The sequence below is a fragment of the Volvox carteri genome, assembly GCF_000143455.1.
Source record: "Volvox carteri f. nagariensis unplaced genomic scaffold VOLCAscaffold_68, whole genome shotgun sequence".
Taxonomy (NCBI): Eukaryota; Viridiplantae; Chlorophyta; class Chlorophyceae; order Chlamydomonadales; family Volvocaceae; genus Volvox; species Volvox carteri.
Genome location: NW_003307611.1, coordinates 495,782 through 516,547, shown reverse-complemented (window position 1 = coordinate 516,547; position 20,766 = coordinate 495,782). Strand labels below are relative to the sequence as shown.

Below are 20,766 nucleotides of genomic sequence, written 5' to 3'. Positions count from 1 at the left end.
TGGGCAATACCGGGTAGCAGTGGACCTCGTTCAGCATGTCGAGCCATCAAGTGGGTCGCACGCTCCGCAAAATGAAGCTGCAGGATGCGAGTGCGTCCAACAATGAACTGATTTGTAGCTTAAAACGTTACAATAAGCAACCGCAAAACCTCCGTTGCTACTGTAAGTTGCCTTGGCAGTTGGAGTTACATCAGAACAGCCAAGCGATCTGAACAAATTGGTCCTTGTGTATAAGTACCCAGTATTGTTTCTTTCAGGCTTACCTACATATAATTCGCCTACCAATCGGTGTTATGAGGCCCTAGGGCCTGGATTAAGCTAAGTGGTTTCGGAGCTTCTAGTGGAGATTGTAACTGCAAGGCTATCGCTAAGCACGAATGCGATAAAAAAATACTTTTGCATAACATTATATTCCTAAAAATTTAGTCCACCTGCTTAGAGGGCACGCTGTAGATATTGTCCTGGGGATATATCCCTACTATAACCTAAATATTCCGAACTGTGGCATCTGTTGGTCGGTTTTTTTTCTCGATATTGAAATTTCCCGAGCATTATCCTACTTACCTATCCTTGCTTCTGTAGCACGTTACACAATTCTAAATTGCAGACACTTCAGCCGGCCGGTTCCAGCCATATATGTAACTCTTTGGTTTGACCTGTACACTAAGGAACTTGCTACGTCCGGGTCTATGTCCAGAGCTATGTCGTGGCCTTCGCTCAGAGCTACCGCGGGGTCTTCTCCTAGTCCTTGAGAATGATGATGGCACGTTTTGCGCAAATAAATATTTAAAATGGAGCTGAAGCTGTGTCTAATGGAAGCCATGGCTACGCCTGATAAAAGTTGCAGGCGTTCCTGCTGGGATGACCTCCCGGCGCAAGTCCTGGAGTTAATCGCCAGCTTCCTTACGGGCAATGAAATTATGTGCACGCTTCGCTTAATTAATAAGGCTGCGGCAGAGCTGTTTCGGGGGCGATTTGAGGTTCGAATGTCGCAGCCCGTTCCGCGACACGCGTGCCTTTTGCACTGGAGCGGCATCCACGTGATGCGAAACATGAATCTGAAGGAACGCTACCGCATTTTGGCGTTGCTGTGCCGCAACAGCAGTCTCACCAACCTGCGGATCGCCATCGCAGCTTCAGGCTGCATCCCCGTTGCGGAGTTGTTTGACGCAGCAGCTGCCGGTGGATCTCTTGATATTTGCCAATGGCTAGACGAAATGGGTTACCCAACTGACAAGGAAACTGCAGTCAAGGCCGCGGCCCAAGCTGGCCATTTGCCCGTAGTGCGATGGCTCCTTCGCTACAGCCCTGACCTTTCAAACGCCGCCTGGACCGCTGCGGCTCGCGCCGGTAGACAGTCCACGTGCGAGGCCCTACTAGCAGCTACGGATGTTGTTGGTCCTTTGCCCGTGGAGGCCTTGTTCGCCTCTGCCCGAAATGGCCATGTTGGCCTCACTGAATGGTTTCTGAAGCTGCCACAGACACCGCCACTCTCCTCCATCGACGTTCAGATCCTTTTGAGAAACGCTGCGTTCGGCTTCGATCTGGATTCGTTACAACGTTTGTACAACAACTCGTTGGCCGTGTACGGTGGCAGCGATGCCGTACACCTGCTGGCGAATACGAAAGGCATGCTGGCAGATGCCGTGGTCAGTCCCACGCTCGACTGGCGGGCGAAAGTGGAGTGGCTGACTGCGGCGGGTGCCAGCCACGACGCCGGACATGTACGATGTGACGAACTCGCCGCCCGTCCTGACTGTGTCGAACGCGCACAGCTGCTGTTGCAGCATCGGCACTTACCCAGTATGTTTTCCTTGGCACGTGCCGCCGTACAAGCCGCTGCCGTACCGTTGCTGAGGTGGCTGTCGCGGTTGTCGGCAGATGACGTCACCCGTCACAATCGCCAGGATCGGAAGCTGCGTGCGGCGGCGGCAGCGGCAGGGTTGGCAGTTGGTGTACGACATCCCGCTGTCGTACTTCGTGACCCGTCGCTGTGCACTCATGCCGCCAGGGAGGGTCATTTGTCCGTATTGCGGGAGCTGCTGTCGTACGGATGCCCGTGCAACGAGGAGACCATCGCCGTGGCGGCGCAGTACGGCCTATTGAAAATGCTCAAGATGATCTTTGCGGCGACCATGACAGCAGCAGTGGCGCCGCCGCCGCCGCCGCCGCCACCGGCAGTAGCTGCCGCCGCTAAAGATGGGCCACCCGTACGGCGGCCGCCGGCGGCGGCACAGGCGATGTGGGGCCCCCGAGTGGTCCAATGCGCCGCAGAGTCAGGCAGTACGGAAGTTATCGCCTGGCTTCGGAGGCGTGGCTTGCACATCTGGGACGAGCACGTATTCTGCAAGGCTGCCGGCTCGGGTTGCCTTGACCTCGTGGAGTGGTTGGCATCACGGGGGTGCCCCATGGGGGTGAGTGGGCCCTTCGCGCACTTAGGATTATTTAAATTGAGTGTATTTAAACTGTCCCTCGCTTCTCATCTTCGAAGATAACCGGGAAGATAGCCCTGCATATATAACGTTTTATATTTTACATATTTTATAATTTATATATATGTTTTACATATAAGTTTATATTTACGTGTTATTTTATTCTATGTTTATATACACATTATAATATTAAACGTACATATAAAACGTAATTATATATATAATATAAAACGTGATGGCCCCCTTCGCCATATCTCCTCGAGAAGTTCCTAGCGGTCCTCATCCGTACATCGCGGTCCGTCTGTCTGCCTGTGCGTCTGTCTGTACGTCTATCTGTAGGTCGTTGTGGTCGATATCGATATTTATATGTATGCACGGACTATGAGGACGTATCGTATAGCTATCACTGCATCACTGTCTGTATTTTGTGTTAACATTTTGTTTTTACATCAAAACCACCAACGTAGGGCACGGGCCAGGCCTACCTCGTTGCGGCCCGTAACGGGGATTTGGCAGCGCTACGTTGCCTGCGGCGGTTGGGCTGCCCCTGGGGCCCGGTGGCGGCTGGCGGCGGCGGCAGTAGCGGCGGCGGGGTCTTCATCTGCGCCGTGGAGGATTGCAGTCTTGACATGTTGCGGTGGCTTCATGCGCTAGGGTGCCCAGTAGACTGGCAAGAGGCGCAGATGCAGGCTCGGCAGCGGCGGAGCAAAAGCTTGGCGGCGGCGGCGGCGGCGAAGCAGTACGATTCGGCGGCGGTGACGGCGGCGGACGCGGTATTGGCGTGGGTGGAGGAGATGTGCGAGGTGCATGACATGGTACTGCAGCCGTCGATGGCTCATAACGGGTCGCCATCCTTTATTTGAATACAGTGATATAATACAGATATACGCATACACATACATACATACATACATACATACATGCATGCATCATGCATACATACATCGTATATGTATACATACAGGCAGGAGAGGTACGTGTAACGGGGTGGTCGAGAATAAACTACAAGGAAGGTGCTGATGAAGATGCTGCATGCAGCGGCTTGTAGCGAACGGCCGAGTTAATTGGGCTGTGCTGCTGCTAGTGCTGCTGCTTGTGCTGCTGCTAGTGCTGCTGCTAGTGCTGCTGCTAGTGCTGCTGCTAGTGCTACTAGTGCTACTAGTGCTGCTGCTAGTGCTGCTGCTAGTGCTACTAGTGCTGCTACTAGTGCTGCTGCTAGTGCTGCTGCTAGTGCTGCTGCTAGTGCTGCTGCTAGTGCTGCTAGGCTTGGGGTCCCGATGCGGTTAGAGACCCACAGACACTGCTGCAGCTGAGAAGCGCTCGGAAGGGGAGGGGGGTCGTCGTACCTTCTTTCCAGTGCATTACATTATGTGTTGGATTTGCTCGTCCATCTGACTACTTTGCCGTACACCTGCTGTGTACGCGGTGGTGTTGGATTTCCCCACACGCGTCTTCCCACATGCAGCGTGTGTAGTTTCTCCCACCCTTGCATGGGATGTTGTGTGCAACCCTTGGCGTGGTTGTGCAGCCGCTGTAGCTTTTTTGGATGCCTGGATGCCCTACATATACCTCCTCCTCCTCCTCCTCCTTCTCCTCCTCCCCCTCCTCCTCCTCCTCCTCCTCCTCCGCCTCCTCACATTAACACATGAACTCATTTTCTGCCTCCGTGCCATTACATCGACCGGAGACGGTCGTCTCCGTCTTCACGAGAATCCCCGGTGACGTACGACGGATGTCGTACATGTATATTAGTGTAACTCTTGGGGCATCTCGTGACGTCGGTAAAACATTTTTGTCTGTTTTCGTTATGTCTGCTTGTGGGTACGCATGCATGCAGTGTGTGTAGGACACTGCGCACTGAAATCCACGTTGCGCAGTTTATTTTTTAAAAAATTAAATCATTTACACACAGCCGCGACAATGATCTTCTTCATTAGCATTTTTCGTCGTTTTGGGTGGTGCCGTAGGTGCGTGCCGTAGGTGCGTGCCGTAACCACCGCGTACACGGACACGCGTTGCGAAGGATGAGCGAACAGTGTGCATGTCGTACGTTTGTACGATATGAATACACTGGTGGATTATGTGTGTGTGTGCTGTGGGTGTGTCTTATGTGGGTGTGTGTGCAAATATCAGGGCAGAGTGATGGAGTGAATGTGTCTGCTGAGCGTTATGGCTGGGCTAGCAGAAGTAAAACCTCTGTCGGGATGACAGAGTGGCAATCAGAAGCACATGCGCGCCTGGTGTGATTTAAGCCTCTATTGTATGTACTACAGGAAGAAAAAATGTACGAACATATATTTGCAGTACATGCAGTACATGTCGATTATGAATAGAGGGAAACGGGACGCAGGGATGCGAATGGATTCATCTTCATATGCATGCTGCTGCTGGGTTTTTAAAAAAACACCTAAATTTAATGATGCGATTATTTTGGAGCTATCAGCTATGAGAGCAATAGACGGGTTTGCGGGCTAACGCAATGCTGGTCCCAGCTCGCGTTTGTGTTTTTACTTGTACTTGTAGTGACACTGATAATGATATTCTTGTGTGCGTGCGGTGGGCTGAAAAAGGGTAGAAGGGCGGACTAGCAATTTTAGGGCCCGTGATCTAGGCCCGTGATTTGTATTCGCAGCTCGGCCTGAGATGGCTGTGTACATTCACTTTTGCTCTACGCACGTACGTACAGCGATGCCCGCTAGACACATCTTCCGGCAGCTGCTGTACGACGCACCCGTGTACGATATGCGCTCATGTAACAGTATGTATGCCTGTGTGAATGTATGAATTTTGTTTGTATACCACATGTATCATATAACGGCAGCGAGCAGGCTTTCGATGCTTCCTGCTGCCAGTGCTGCTGCTGCCAGTGCTGCTGCTGCCAGTGCTGCTGCTACTGCTGTTGCTGCTGCTGTGTAGCCGAATGAAAATTTATTTTGTTGTTTAAAGGTGAACCTGGGGGTGTCGTTGGTAGTTGTGGTAGTTGTGTTACGATTGATCCTAACCCCGTTGGGCAGGGCCCAGCGGGACTTGTATACATACATACATACATACCATTGCCCCCGGGAGATCCCGGGATGGATACCCATTAGGGTCAAAACATCCTTCCAATGGTGGAAGGTATTGCGCCCCTAGTTGATGGACGGTGGTGACCTGGGATAAAGTTAACCTGCGAGCCGACCAGGAATGGAGTTGGGCCGCTGTCGACCCGGCAGGTTCCGTTGGATGCTGGTGGTGGGTGCGGAACCTGAGCGCGATCCACTGAGAAGTTGACTAGGGTGACTGGATGAGGGTGCCCCGAAATACCCGCGGGGAAGGCAGGGTTTCGCAGGGTAGCTGCCACGGGTGAAGATATACCCCCCTGTTTCACATATACATACATACAAACAGCGGGGCCTGATCTGGTGACTGGTCACACGCACGTACCGAAAGGCAGACGTCTTGGTTTTCAGATGAACCCGTCCTAAACCTGTTGATTGAATCATGTACGGCCTTTTGGCAGTTAGGTCATTTTCTACCTTCTCCTGTGTACGATTGTGTACGGAAATGCGTGTGTTTGCGTAACATGATGTACGTGCATGTACGTGGAAAACAGAAGTCCATTCGGATTTGGAGGGCCCCTGACTACCCAGACTGTGACTTCAAATATTCTAGATTAACTCTCCGTCCTTTTTATGTTTTGTAAATTTACAGTAGAGTAAGCTTGAAGTTGGTATTAAAAGATTGAACAAAGCTTTGTGCTATGCCGCCAGGAAAGAGTATTATATATTATAAATTTATCGGCTTAAAAATCGATTTGCACCTATTATTTGTCCTCACCTATCCTTTTCACCTAATCATTAAAAGTAGCTTTAAAAGTAGCTGCAGTGTGTTGGAACCTGCACGACATCTTGAATGAATGCTGCTCACAATTATGCGCGAATCGTGACGTTATTTCCGTCCGTCGGTTGGTGGTTGCCGGTTGGTGGTTGGCCTCATGATAGATACGCTGCGGCCGTAGATGATGGTCCTTCCGTGGTGCACGGTTTCATTAGCTCAACGAGGAGGTAGCTTTACTGCTGGGGCTGCTGCTACTGCTCTTAAAAATTGGTTGCTTACTTGAAACTGTCTCGTGCTATTGGACAGTTTGACAGGCGAATGACGCATGACGCGCTGCTGGAGGCATATTGCGTAATGGTGAGGGTTGTTGGAGTTTATTTTGCTACGGCGGAGGGCCGCTTACAGAAGGTTTTGATTTCTCGCTAGGAGGTCGTTACTCCGTGGTGGACCGACATGTAAACATGCATTGTTTATTTCAATTTTACTTGTTGCTGGAGAAAGGCCGAGAGAGAGAGAGAGAGAGAGAGAGAGAGAGAGAGAAAGCGCGAGCGGAATGCTAACGGGAATGCTGATTCTCCCCTTCCTTCGCTTAACGGTTCTGCTCTGTGGAAAAACACAGAGAGATTTGAATTTGCGTTGCGTTATAGACGTACATTCGTAGGGTGAGCTGGTTATAGCGGCCTTGTCGCGGAGCTCAGTGTTGTGTGCGGTGCTGTGCTGTACATTTGTAACGCTGACACGTAGCTACGCCATTCGGACTTGCCATGTACGACACGGATGGCATCCGTACATGCCGTGTCGTACATGTCGACGTGTCGTGTCATGTCATCTGCGATGCCATCTGAGCCTGCCGAGCGTTCAAGATTACCACATTGAGCAGCACTTGCAGCACGGGCAGTTCTCGCCGCCAGAAGCGGCAGGCGGCCATGATAGCAGAGGGCAGATCCGGATCAGGATCCACCTCAAAATCCGGATCCAATTCCGCTTCCGGATCCGCTGGATCCTTGGACCTTTTTGATTCTGTGGGTACGCTGGATTATCAGTTGCGCTCGGTTGGTTATGGTGAATGGATGACAAAGTACCATGACAAAGTTCCGTGACATAAGAACTGCTGAGTTTATCCAGGTATGCACAAAATTACAAAAAACAACAGCGTCAGGATATATTTTATCATTAGCTTAAGTATGCGACTTGATCCATAAGAATGTCGTGCGAAGGTAAAGATATATCATAGTTCAGGCACTACAGGTGACGCACATACCGATGTCTCCGGACATTCCGGGATCGAGATCGGTCAAGACCATAAATCGATCCGGTTGGGTGGAAGGTGAGAATGCCCCTTGTCGATGGACGGTGGTGACCTGGGATAAAGGTTCCAAGGTTCCAAGTTACAAGTCCCGCACACAAGTGCCGGGGGGGGGGGTCCGTAAAAGCCATTGGGGGAGGGGCCATGGACGATAAATCGTTTTAGTGCGGTTACGTGGTGGACCATCATCGTCCTCCCTCGTCCGCTTGAGCATGAAGCGCCTTAGCGCAAAGTAGACTTGCGAGCTGACCAGGAATGGACTTGAGCCTCCGTTGAGTTTCTCGGATAAAGGTTTTCGTTCACTAACTCAGATGCACATACGCACAGCCACTAGACCCGCCCTGTCCTCACCACCCGCCTTCCTTGAGATCTCGTGTTCGCGTAAAAAGTTCCTTGTGCCCCCCGGCCGGTGTGCCCGGGGGTTTTAAATCAAAATGAAAACGCCAGCAGCGGGGCCCGTTTATGGTTTGAATGTATAAAAAGCCTGGTATGATGAAGCTTGCGGTGGATTAATGGTGAGTTTCCTTAAGCAACGTGGGACATTTCCGCAACGTCGTCTTACGCGTCCCGGACAGGCCCGGACTGCATAGCCCGGGCTCAAACAAAAGCTCTTTCAAGCCATAAGCCAGTTGTGGAAAAGTAGGGTCGACAGCTGAAGTATTTTCCTGTCTGAGGATGATGGGGCGCAAGTAATGCAGCAGTGTTCAGGAAGGGGGGAAACGATACGGAGTGGTGCCGTATGCTCAGGTGTCGCAGTCTGCGGGTATCAGTAACGAAGTGCTTTACGATTATCGCCCTGTAACTCAGGTTGAAGCAAAACGTCTTGAGGGCTATGGAATAATTAATTTGCAAATTTGGGTTAGGCAGCTAGACGGTACTATTAACTGTCGCGTTTTTCATTTGCTGCAAGGCGGTGACAGTCCCGGCATAGTCTTGTAGCAATAACCTTCTTGAAAGAAAAGAAAGGCGAGATCATGACAAGCCCAAGTGGCACAGGTTCTCCATCCGGCAGCAGCGAGGCCCCACAAGTTTCGCGACAGCAACCACAAAGCCAACAACAAAAGGAGCACCCTCAAATGGTGTCATCGCCTGTCCAGCCATCCCTGACTGTTGCACCTGCAGACCATGTGCTCACCCTTGTTTCCAGCTGCGTAAGTTGGGTCGCTTGGGAAGCCTATATAACATCTTTGGCATTGTTCCTTGTACACACTTCCACACGCCAAGCAGAAATCCAGTGCTGGTGCTGTTGTGATCATGGACACGACATCCAACCCAAAAGCTGTTCACGCAGCTCCGGTGCAGATAGGGCCCTCTTTATGCTATGCTTGGACTGGGCATTTCTTGTTACAAAGCTGCGTCGCGTCGCTGGTCGCGCGTCCATCCCCATCCTCCAGCAGTCAAGGCGCCCAAACGCCGTAGCCGTTCGCCCATCAAGACCCGTGTACCATCTGTCTTACAACGCAGGCACACATCGTTCCTTTCTTCCACTTCCCAATTCCCCCTGTAGCGCTCTCCCTTTCCCAGCTACCTAACCGCTAACCGTTAACCGCCCACAGGTTGTCAATCAGCGCGGTTTCGCCAACACGTGTGGAGTGCCCCTCGGGGCTCACATGGACTTCCAACCACCTGCCGTACTGGGACTGCCCCGCATAGGGCCCAACAGACCGCCGTTGCGCTGTAATGGCTGTTCCGCCTTCCTGAACGTGTACTGCAAGGTACGGAACCGTAAAGATTCCCCTAAAGGAAGTCCCCTAAAGCCGCCGTCCCCCGCCAACACCTGTCTATCTAGGGGCTCGGTCACAAACAGACAGACATTCTGACGGACAGCAAGGCACAAGCTGACAGACTAGCATCATGGCCCTCCCCCCCCCAAGGTCTATAAACAGACAACAACCGCAATTGTTCTATACGTAGATGAAGTCCTCTGCAGCTGCATGATGTGATCGGCTGCATGATATGATCCCCCTCGCCCCCGTCTCTTTTAACGACGTGTGGAGCAACATCCCCTCCTCCCCCCTGCTTGGGCCCCTGAAACCCCTTCCCCCCCTGAAACCCCTTCCCCCCCTGAAACCCCTCCCCAACGCACACGCACGCACACACACACACACAAACGCACTCTTGGCAGACCAATCTTCCCAAAGGCGTGTGGAAATGCAACATGTGCGGTACGGTCAACATCCACAAGGATCGGATGGGGGAGGCCACGGAGGTGTCGGTGAGAAGGGAGGGATGGGGGAGCATGGAGAGGGAGTGCGAGGGGGGAGCGTAAGGGGGGTTTAAGACGAACCACTGACGATTGGAGCAGACACCAGAGACGGACGTATAGTCAAACAGAAGACATATACTGCATCAGGAAATATATATTTGTAAAAAACTTTTTTATAACTGATTTTAGTAATTTAGTGGGTATGACTTGACATGGGTAGTTGTCGCGACGGCGACGTGGCCAGCTGGGTTGTTGTGAAACTAGTAGTGGTCGATAATGTATAGACTAGAACTGAAGGCCGTGATGAGGAAGGAGCGGTATTGGAACGTGGTTCGGAAGATGTGGGCACCGAGTTGGCGGAGGAGGGAGCTGTGGAAAACTATACTTGTGCTGTTGATGAGGGCGGGTGGGGGCGTGGAGTGAAGGAGGGATGGAGGGAAGGAGGGAAGGGGGGATAGGAAAGGGGTATTGTTGGTGCGGGTGGGGGAGGAGAGTGTGTGTTTTGTGTAAACGACGGGTTGTTGTTAATCTGTTATGACCACCTTTCGCAACCTCGGCCTCTGCCGCCCCCGGCCCCTCTCTGCCCCGGCCCCCCTACTCGTCAGTTTTGTTTGTTGTACACTCTTTCCTTGGCAGCAGCTTCACGTGGTTCGTTCACGTGGTTCGTCTTTCCCCTGCCTCCCCTTTCCACTCCCCTCCCTTCCCTCCCTGAGTTGTGCGTCACTCGTCTTACCCTCCCCCCTCCCCCTTTCCATCGCCTCTGCTTCGTCGTATCCCCCTCTCCCTCCTCCAGCGTTGTGTCCTGGACTTCCTGCACTTTCCAACTCCAGCCAGGCGGCAGTTGACTCTCTCGTTGTTTTCTGCATCGTACGATTTCCCTCGTCTTACGCTCCCGCCTGGCAGCAGCTTCACTCGTTTGTGGTTCGTCTTTCCCCCCTTCTTTTTGTATGCCGGCAGTTGATTTCCTCTCCCTTGACTTCCCTCCGGACTGAAATCCCCCCCTCTTCCACCTCTCCACCTCCCTCCTCAGGCCTTTCCCGAGCTGTGCTCTGAGGCGGTGGAGTACGTGGCGCCTCTGCCCCTCTCCCACCCCATCAGCCTCCCCTCCTCCCCCTCCTCTCCTCCCTCCTCCCCCCCCAACCCGAACCAAACCCGTCCCGCGCCCCACTTGGTGTTTGCGGTGGATACCTCGTTGGAGAGTAGGGACCTGCAGGTGCGTGCATGTGCGTATGTATGTATGTATGTATGTTGTTACAGGGTGGTTAATAAGCTTCACCAGCGGCCCCCTTTCCCTTGGAGGCAGTTCCCTGCTCTCCCCTGCTGGAGGGGCATCCTAAACAATGTGTATGTATGTGTGTGCTCATTTTTGTTTTTGTACCCTTTTCTTCCTTCCAAGCAAAGAATGGAGAGGGGAGAGAAACGGAAAATACTTGTCTTCACTTCACTTCACTTCACTTCACCTCATTTCCAGGCCACCAGGAAGTCCCTTTGTACGGGCTGGTCTCAGTTCCCACAGTACAGTGTGTTTTATCCCCACTCACCACACGGGGGCATTTGCGGTTTTGGGCTTGAGTCTTTGCCTTTCCTGCACCATCATCAGCATCATGAGTATCATTCGTCAGCATTAGCATTATAATCGTACAATCCCCCCTTCTTCCCACAGGCCGTACGTGAGGCCCTTCTGGACAACCTCCGAAACCCCTCCCTGGACCCAACTACCCTCGTCTCCCTTGTTACCTTTGACGGTTGTGTTGCCGTACACAACCTGGGAGTCCAACGGTGCAGCCACGTGCTTCCGGCTTCCGCCGGCGGCGCTGTACCGCTCTCCCTGGACCTGCAATCTGCCGTACAGCAGCTCTTGGACCGTCACTGCGTCGCTACCGCCGCCAGGCGGGCTGGCGCCGCCGGCGCCACCGCTGCCGCCGCCGTCGCCGGCGGCGGCGTCCTGGTTTCGGAGGCTGGGTTTTGTGCTTCCCACCTTCCCGGGGTGTTGTCGGGTTTGCGTACGGTACAGTCAGATGTGCCTGTACGAGCAAGGGCCAGGTATGTGCGTCTGTCCGTCTGTCTGTCTGTCTGTCTGAATCAATGCCATGTGCGTAATTTTTTATGGTTTGCACTTTGCGGCTTATGATTCCCAAACCTGTATTGGGATTAAAAATAAAATATTTTTTGTGTTGCGAATTTGTTTTTAATTCTTCTCGTCCCCCCCTACTGGTCAGTCCTGCTTCTGATACACTCTTTACTTGGCAGCAGCTTCACTCGTTCGTTGTTTGTCTTTCTCTCCCCCCCCCCCCCCCACACACACACACACCGACCTTTCGTATGGGCCACCCACCCACACCTTCCGTTTTCTCTTTCGGGCAATCTTGGTTTGAAATGGAAGGTGTTTTTGTACGGCAGTGGAGGCTGCCCTCCGGCTGATTGCGGCACATGCCGGCCTGGATCTGACACGTCACCATAACCTGTACGGCAGTCGTGTGATCGTACTGGCGGGCGGCCCACCGACCCGTGGGCCGGGAGCGGTTCCGCTGGAGTTGCTGGACCAGGTGAGTGCCTTGATGGGTTAGGAGGGGTCGAAATCCTTCCGATGGTGGAATGTATTGCGCCCCTAGTTGATGGACGGTGGTGACCTGGGATAAAGTTAACCTGCGAGCCGACCAGGAATGGAGTTGGGCCGCTGTCGACTCGGCAGATGTCGTTGGATGCTGGTGGTGGGTGCGGAACCTGAGCGCGATCCACTGAGAAGTTGACTAGGATGACTGGATGAGGGTGCGCCGAAATACCGGGGAAGGCAGGTTCTGCCGGGTACAGCAGCTGCAGGGTGTAGATATCACCCCCCTGTCCCACACATCATACACACATACATACATACGTGTAATGTATGGCCCCGTGACAGGCTGTCTCTGAGAAGGGTCGTGGCGCGGAGAACCGTCTGATGGCTGCGGCTCTGGATGTGGGGGCGGCGCTGGGCGACATGGCCGCGAAAATCGGCGTGGCGGTGGATATCTTCACGAGTGAGTGGCCGCTAGCCTGAGGGGTGGTGTGGATGAGCCTCTTTCCTGCCGTACGCTCGTACCTCCCGTACCCTACCCCTCTCCTCCCCCCCTCCACAATGCCCCCCCCCAACCCGCCAGGTGTGCCTACGGGGATCAACGCCCGGCTCCTCACTGCCATCTCCCACGGCTGCGGGGGGGAGTTCATGCCACAAAACACACACACACTCCCCCACGTCCACCCGCAACCCCACCAGACCCCTAGCACACCATCCCCAACCACACTTCCTCAGCAGCAGCAGCAGCAGCAGCAGCAGCAGCTGGCGTCCGCAGCCGCCAGTGCGGGTGGTTGGGGGGGTGGAGGCGGTTTTAACGGTTGGTTGTTGGCTCGTCAGCTCTGGGCGTCACTGACTCGGCGGTTTGGAGTTGAAGGACGGTTGGACTGTTACTGCTCGGAGGGGTTGAGGCTGGTACAGTGGTTGGGACCGTTGGATACAATACAGGTAGGAGTTGAGAGGGTTCGTTGGGACGTTGTTGTGAGGGCTGGAGAGGCACTCGTTTTTAACGGGGGTTGGGTGTTGGGGCTCGGTAAGGGGTAGTGCCTAGTAGTGGGGGAAGTCGGGGTGGTGGGGGAAAATTCCTTCATCAAGATGGGGTTTTTAGAGTTGATGGGACTCACCTCCCACCTCTCACCTCACCCCTCACCTCACCCCTCACCTAGTTTGGTTCCGTCTTAAAAATATCTTCAATAATATCTTGCAGTGCCTCGGTTGTTTCGCAATCAATACTTTTTTGCCTCAAGAGCCTTCCTTGTTTATATTCAGAAATCCGCTCCACGTGCCGCTCCGTCGTTTTGCGGACAATAATATGTTGTTGACGACGTGTTTGTTGTCGGAATAATGATTTCAGGTGGAGCTGGAATCCGGCAGTGGCGGTGGCGATGGGGGGGCGCCCGGTGGTGGTGGTGGTGGTGGTGGTGGTGGCACTGGACCACACCAGCAGCAGCAGCAGCAGTCGATACCAGCAGCCGCATTGCAACCACCATCACCATCACCACCGGAAAGCACCCCCATGGCAACGGCGTCCGCCGCTGCTGGAGGTGGAGGTGGCAGTGGAGGTGGAGGTGGAGGTGGAGGTGGAGGTCCGTACCGTCTGTCCTCGTCTGCGTGCGGTGTGATGGCGCTGGAGGCTGGTCGGTGCGCTTCCTTGCGACTGGAGGTGACGCGGGATTTGACGGAGGTGCCCTCGCTGCTGCTGCAGGTGAGGACATGTGCATACAGCTGTATGTATGTATGTATATATGTAAGTATGATGTACATAAACATCTTTTGATGTTTGTGTGGGAGAGGGTGTATGTGTGTGTGCCTGTATCACACTCACACTCACAAACACACGTTTTCTCCCCCCCCAGAAAAAGAATAAAACACACACCTTTCCCCCCTCTCCCACCCACCCCCCCCCGCGGGTTGTCCCCAGGTTGCCCTCCACTTCGTCGACCCCGTGGCCCGCTGTCGTGTCGTACGAGTTGTTACTCGCCGTATTGCGGTGGTTGAGAGTCGCGTGGAGTTCCTCCGCGGCGTCAACCCGGTGGCCGCCGCGGCCCTCCTGGGGAAGAGGGCGGCGCTGGACGCCAAGAAGGCGGGGGCGTTCAGGTGCGTGCATGTGTATGTGCGTGTGGGGGGGGGAGTAGGTGGGGGAGATGGAGGTATTAGGGTTTTTAATATATAGTCAGCCGCGAGGGTATGTATATATGTATATGTGTACGTATGTATGTATGAGTGCATGTATGAATGCATGTATGTGTGCCGGGGCATTCGGTTGGAAGGTTCGGGTGGATGTGTGACCGCTCGTCGCGTCGTCGTCGCCCTCCTACGTTGATCCTTCTTTTGTTTCTTGCACACGTTTCCCCCCACCCCCCTCTTCCCCTCTTGAATGAATGCTTCCCACTGCATATGATCTCCCCCTCCTCTCTATTGGTCAGTTCTACTTCTGGTACACTCTTGCCCTGGCAGCAGCTTCACTCGTTCACGTGGTTCGTCTTTCCCCCCATCCCCCCCTCCCCCGCCCCCTCCTTCCCTCCCTCGCTCCAGGGACGCCCGTAAGGCTGAGGAGGCCAGGTACTTGTTGGCGGCCCAGCTGGCGCTGGTGGCGACCCGCTGCGGGCAGGAGGGGCAGGTGCGTGTGTGTATGGGGCGGTGTGTTATTGGTGTGTATGTCGCGTCTGTATGTCCTCCTGCAGTGCAGTCAACACCACAGAACCCCACAAACCCCCCACCCGCCTCGGTATGCCACATGCACACACACACACACACACACACACACACACACATGAGTCTCTTGCTGTTCACCAGATGCCAGATGCCGCCGCCTCACCAGCCACCGCTCCGGGACAGCACTACTACCCGTTACATTCCCCTCACCCACCCCACGGTGTTGCTGCTTCCTAACGTCGTCGCCACAAAAAAAACTAAAATCTAATCTCTTTCTCCCATACCCGTACCCGTACATGCACGTAAACACATACACGCAGGCCAGTCGCGGCGTGTTGGGTTTTGGCGGTCGTAAGAGCTGGCAGTGGCCGGCTGAGCTGATGCCGCTGGCGTACGCGCTTTACCACATGCAACGGGGTCCGCTGCTGGGGCCGCCGGCGCCGCCGCCGCCAGGCACCTTCCCCGCCGCGGCCCACTCGCACCTCCACAGCTTGTGGGACTCGGATGCGCGCCTGGCGAACTTGAACGCGCTGCTGAGAACGGCCTGGGGTGACGCATATCGAGCCATGTCGCCGAAGCTGTATGTCGTACTGCCGTCCAGCGGCGGCGGAGGCGGCGGCAATCGTGCTAGCGCGCCGGCGCAGACGCCGCAGTTGGTGGCACTGCCGTGCGTTAGCCTGGCGGCAGTGATGGCGCGCACCGCGCCGCTGTTGCTTGACGTCGGGACTGCCGTACTGGTGAGCCCGACGGAGGAGCCGGGCCACGTGCATGGCGACGCCGATGGTGACGGCGGCGGCAGCGGGGGTTTGACGCCGGCGCTGCTCGCCGCGGCGATGGCGGCGGTAGCGGCCTCAAGCTCTTCGGCGACGGCTGCCATGGGGCCCCAGGGCGCCGTCGCCGCTGCCTCCGCCGCCGCCGTGTCGCGCTTTCCGGTGCCCTCAGTCGTCTTCACGCCGGGCGCCCAGGCCGGCGGCGGCGCTCTGGCAAAGAGATTGATTCCCGTACACTTGGACAGCTATCCCGACCAATGTATGCAGCACCCGCAGCTGCAGCAGCTGGGACTGGCGGTGGCGGCGCAGCTATCGAAGCAGTTGACGGAGGGCGCGGCGGCGACGGCAGCGGCGGCCGCCGCAGGGCTGCCGCCGGCGCAGGCGAAACAGGCTGCCGCGGCGGCGGCGAGCTTTGTGGAATGGTGTCGTACTGTACAAGTACGGCCGTTTCCGGTGCAGTAGTTATCAAAGTCATGCGCCAGCTAGGAGTGTGGGCGGACTGGCCTTTGCTCGCTCGCACGCTAGGTAGCTATCTAGGTTTTCTGGTCAACAGTAGTTTTACAATTCTCAAACTCTGTTCCGAATCCGCTGTCTCTCTGTCTGTCTACCTGTCTGTCTCTCTGTCTGCCTGTCTGTCTGTCGTATGGTAACGGTCACGAGGACTGGAAATGTTCTCTCAAATTATTGTTAGCTGAGGGTCGATGGTGAGTATGGCTGAGGGTGTGTATGTATGTATGTATGTCGTTACAGGGTGGTATAGCTTCACCAGCGGCCCCCTTTCCCTTGGAGGCAGTTCCCTGCTCTCCCCTGCGAGAGGGGCACGCTAATCCGAGGGTGTGTATGGCGACGTATGGGTATATGTATCTGTGGGGCTGGGTCTGTTCTGTGTCCCTCCCGCGCGCTCGGTCTGAAGTGCGGAGTGATCAGGTAACATGGTGTTGGTGTCGGTGGTGGTCAGTGTACTGCGAATCGCATCATAAAGGGTCTAACCACAGCTACGTCGATGACTGAACGGCTGAACGGGAGGCTACGGGGCGCCGCTGCTGCTCGGCAGATGCAGTGTGTTTAAGTGGGGGGGGGGGGAGGGGATAGGGGGGTTGGATGGGTCTTGCCCGTGGCGGTGGTGGTGGTGGCGATGGTGGTGGTCTGTAGAGAACAGGTTGCGGTGCGGTATGGCGGTGGAGATTGCTGAGCAGGGGAGAACGATGTGTTGCTGATATTTATAAGATATCTATCTCGCCGTGTGTATGACTTGTGTTACCTAATAGATCTTGACCCTCATCGGCCCTCCGGCTGATCTCATACCGACTCTGAACATTGGCATCATGATGGGGAGAAGATGAAGATATTTTTCTACACTTTAAATGCCAGTATATACAAACGTACATACATACATACATACATACATACACTGCCTTGAAGAAAATACATGCACGTCTGCTTGCGCGCGCGCACATGTGTATGTGTGCGTGTGTGTTTTTCCTCGCCTTTCCCTTCCTTTCCCTTCCTCCGAGCCCCCAGGGCGGTTGCCGTGGAAAAAACCGCGTATGCATGGGTTCAAACCCCCACGAGACAAGAAAACACAGAGCCCGCGTCACAGCTCCCCTATTACAGTCCACCCACCACAACACTCCCATAAATATCACCCTTTTCGTCCTTTGGCAACAAATACCACCGCCAAACTGTTTCAGTTACTGTTACAGCAACTAATAACTACCTGCAACTAATTCTGCTGCTGATACTGCTAGTATAACGAATATAACTGTTTCCACTAGCTCACCACCGAGGAGATGGAACCCAGTCCGGGAGGCCCCGACGGCCGCTGCCGCCGCCAGCGGTGGTGGTGGTGGCGGCTGCCCGCGCCGCCTCTTCCGCCATCATTCGCAACGTCAGCGCAGCGGTCCAGTGGTAATCCCGTACACCACCCACCCCCTCCATCCCCTTGCGAGTCAGCCGCGTGGGGGGAACTTTGCCGAACGTGTCGTAAAACTCAAACACCGTGCCATGGGCGGATGCCGCCGCCGCTGCAGCGGCAGTCTCGTGATGCCCAATAGGGCCGGAGTGGGATTGATGGTCGTGGTGGTGGTGGTGGTGGTGATGATGTTGGTCATCGTCTTCGTCAGCGCCGCCGTCGTACCATTTTCGTACTTCCGCTATGGTACTGTGGGGCGGGGTGCGGGTTACGGTGGTTGCGAGGGCAACGTCGTGTGCGTTAAAAAGGAGTACATGTGTACATACAAACATACACACATACACGGAACATACAGATACATATGCATTTCGTGATAAGCACCCCCATCACATAACATCCAATCACAGCATAGCAGAAGATGTAAGGCGGTGGTGGTGGTGGTGGTGGTGGTGGTGGCGCCGGCAGATATGGGAGGTGTGGGAGGTGTGTGTATCTTCCCCGTATCGTACCCACCTCCGTACAATCCAGCTAGCAAGTCGGTCGCACTCTCGACACGCCGCTTGCTCTCTCAGCCCCATCGCCACCAGGTAGTTCATGTTGACCCACATCGGCCCGCGCCACATGTCCAGGGAGGGAGTCCTTCCCCCCATCCCCACCCCCGCCTCCTCCTCCTTCCCGCCAACGTCAGCATCATCGCCACTCATCGCCTCCATGTCGGCGACAGCGACAGTGGGGAGCGGTACGGGAGTGGCGAAGGAGTTTGTGTCCTGCGGAAGAGGGACCAAGAGGGGAATGGGTTTTGGGGGGTTTTGAAATTGGGTTTTATATTGGGTTTTCAATTTGGGTTTTGAAAGTTTAAGACCCAACCTGATTTTAAACAGCTGGGGCGACTGATGGCAATCAAATCCAACTATGATAAACTGACTAACGAACAACAGCAACCGACATAACCACCTTGAGGTGCGCCAGCAGGCCGTTAAGATGCTCTTGAGGCAACCGCCCCGCCAGCAGCGGCAGTAGCCCGGCTGACGTCAGCAGCCCGCTGACTTGGCGGCGCGGCTGATGAGCTCCGAGAAGCGGCAGCAGCAACCCCGAAACCACGCCCCCGCCGTGCAGTACATCGCCGTACATTCGCCGTTCGGAGTTCCAGGTATTGTCCACCAGAGCCGCCGTCACGGCGCGGCTGCGATTGGTCCAGTGACCAGCCTCCTGGTACCGTCAAAAGAGGTGGCGGTTAGCAGTTGGTCGGTAATCAGTTGGCGGTTAGGCTGAAACCCCAAAGCCCCAACCCTCAACCAAAGCCCTTAAAACCCCAATTTGAACTTCAAAACCAGTTTTAAAACCTAAGTAAAACCTCAAAACCTAAAACCATGAAGCCCGAACTAAAACCCTAAAACCCACACTGCTAGACGATGCGGCCTACCTGCTCCCTGCCCAGCTCCCTCATCATTCGGCCGACCAGCTCCATCTCCCTCGCCACCAGAGCACATAAGTCCACGGACACCAAATGCGGCGTACACACCACACACGTACCGACCCGCGGGTCACCCGTCCATTTCCGAATCGCAGCGCCCAGCCGGGTCGCAAGACCCACTCCCAGACCCACGCTCCAGCTTTGGGCCTGGATTCCTCCCGAAGAAGCTGAACTGGATCTGGATTTGGATCCGGATTTGGATCTGAATTTCAGAGAGCTGCTGTCGAATCGTGGGGAGTTGTCCATGCCGCTTTCAAAACCGTGGACGTAAAAGTAGGTGAGACCGCCGTCCCGGGAGCGGTGCCTTGACAGCCACTCTAAGAACCTGCGGAAGGGCCAGTGAGCGAGAGGAGCGTGTGAAGGGTCCAACAATCCCATGGAGGTCCCCTTAGTAGAGATGGGGGGAAGGAGGTGGGGAAGGAGGGGGGGAAGGAGGTGGGGAAGGAGGTGGGGAAGGAGGTGGGGAAGGAGGTGGGGAAGGAGGGGGGAAGGAGGGGGGAAGGGGGGGGGAGGAGGGGGGGGAGGAGGGGGGGAAGGAGGGGGGGAAGGAGGGGGGGAAGGAGGGGGGAAGAAAAGGAAGAGGGGGTAGAGGGCAACAAAAGGGGAGAAAAGGGGGACCAAACTAAGGGAACAGGGACCATCAGGGATTCCATATCTGGATCCCCCCCCCCACACACACACACACACACACACACACGTCTCACCCCCCCCCCCACCCTTCACCCGCCAATCCGATTTATCTCCCACCTCAGATTTAACCTTGTTGCACGAGTTACATACATACATACATAGGAAATATCGGTCACCTGGTAATCCGAGGTAACGCCCACTCCAGTCGTCGCTTATCCCGGGAAAACAAATAGTTGTCCCAAACTGCGGCGGCAAGCAGCGGCGGCTGAGTCAGCTGGCTCTCCAACTTGCCGCCGCCGCCGCCGCCAGCACCGCTGTCGTACACGCCGTCGTCGTCGCCGCCGCCACGGCTGCAGATGTGCGGGATGAAGCCGTCGGGTTGTTGGCAGCGGAGGAAGCCCTGCGGGGCACGAGGAAGGCCCCCCCCCCCTTCCGTGTATGTATGTATGTATGTGTGAAACAGGGGGGGGGATATCTTCGCCCGTGGCAGCTACCCTGCGAAACCCTGCCTTTCCCGGTATTTCGGGGCACCCTCATCCAGTCACCCTAGTCAACTTCTCAGTGGATTGCGCTCAGGTTCCGCACCCACCACCAGCATCCAACGACATCTGCCGGGTCGCCAGCGATCCAACTCCATTCCTGGTCGGCTCGCAGGTCAACTTTCTCCCAGGTCACCACCGTCCATCCACTAGGGGCACTTTACCTTCCACCATCGGAAGGATTTTGACCCTGACAGGTCTCGATCCCGGGACCTCCCGGGGGCAATGGTCGCGCGTTACCAGTAGTGCCTAACCTACGTATATGTATGTATGTATGTATGTATTGAGGGAGATAGCGGGAACAGACAAAACACACACAACCAATTCAGTTTTAAGCAGATAACAAATAGTCCATTAAACTACAAAGTAATAAACACACACACACAAACACACGAAGTGGTGCGAACGCTAAGACGTGTGCCGTGTTCCCCTCCAATACACACCCACACCCCCTCCCCCCCACAGACACACCCCGGGT

The 20,766-nt window shown here is 55.1% G+C and overlaps 3 protein-coding genes across 3 annotated transcripts in view; 2 read left to right on the top strand and 1 right to left on the bottom strand.

Annotated features, from left to right (window-relative positions):
* Window positions 1-791: 791 nt before the first annotated feature.
* Window positions 792-3,295, top strand: VOLCADRAFT_98135 (uncharacterized protein; the record flags this gene model as incomplete). Its single annotated transcript, XM_002957045.1, has 3 exons — window positions 792-1,649; window positions 1,776-2,414; window positions 2,900-3,295. The coding sequence occupies 3 exons, from the start codon at window positions 792-794 to the stop codon at window positions 3,293-3,295; spliced, it is 1,893 nt and encodes a 630-aa protein (XP_002957091.1).
* Window positions 3,296-7,511: 4,216 nt separating this feature from the next.
* Window positions 7,512-16,195, top strand: VOLCADRAFT_98134 (uncharacterized protein; the record flags this gene model as incomplete). Its single annotated transcript, XM_002957044.1, has 14 exons — window positions 7,512-7,575; window positions 8,677-8,705; window positions 9,111-9,269; window positions 9,680-9,769; window positions 10,791-10,973; window positions 11,424-11,803; window positions 12,234-12,306; window positions 12,657-12,774; window positions 12,895-12,989; window positions 13,853-13,894; window positions 13,942-14,013; window positions 14,230-14,405; window positions 14,844-14,928; window positions 15,284-16,195. 14 exons carry the CDS (start codon window positions 7,512-7,514, stop codon window positions 16,193-16,195), a joined length of 2,478 nt encoding a protein of 825 aa, XP_002957090.1.
* A 361-nt stretch (window positions 16,196-16,556) lies between these two features.
* Window positions 16,557-20,766, bottom strand: part of VOLCADRAFT_107516 (uncharacterized protein) — a gene marked incomplete at both ends in the record, with an annotated part of 8,435 nt that continues 4,225 nt past the window's right edge. Inside the window, 6 exons of the mRNA XM_002957005.1 lie at window positions 16,557-16,640; window positions 17,514-17,555; window positions 17,663-17,894; window positions 18,159-18,412; window positions 18,600-18,854; window positions 19,069-19,506. Of these exons, the coding sequence (XP_002957051.1) occupies window positions 16,557-16,640; window positions 17,514-17,555; window positions 17,663-17,894; window positions 18,159-18,412; window positions 18,600-18,854; window positions 19,069-19,506 (1,305 nt within the window). The remainder of the gene's footprint in view (window positions 16,641-17,513; window positions 17,556-17,662; window positions 17,895-18,158; window positions 18,413-18,599; window positions 18,855-19,068; window positions 19,507-20,766) is intronic.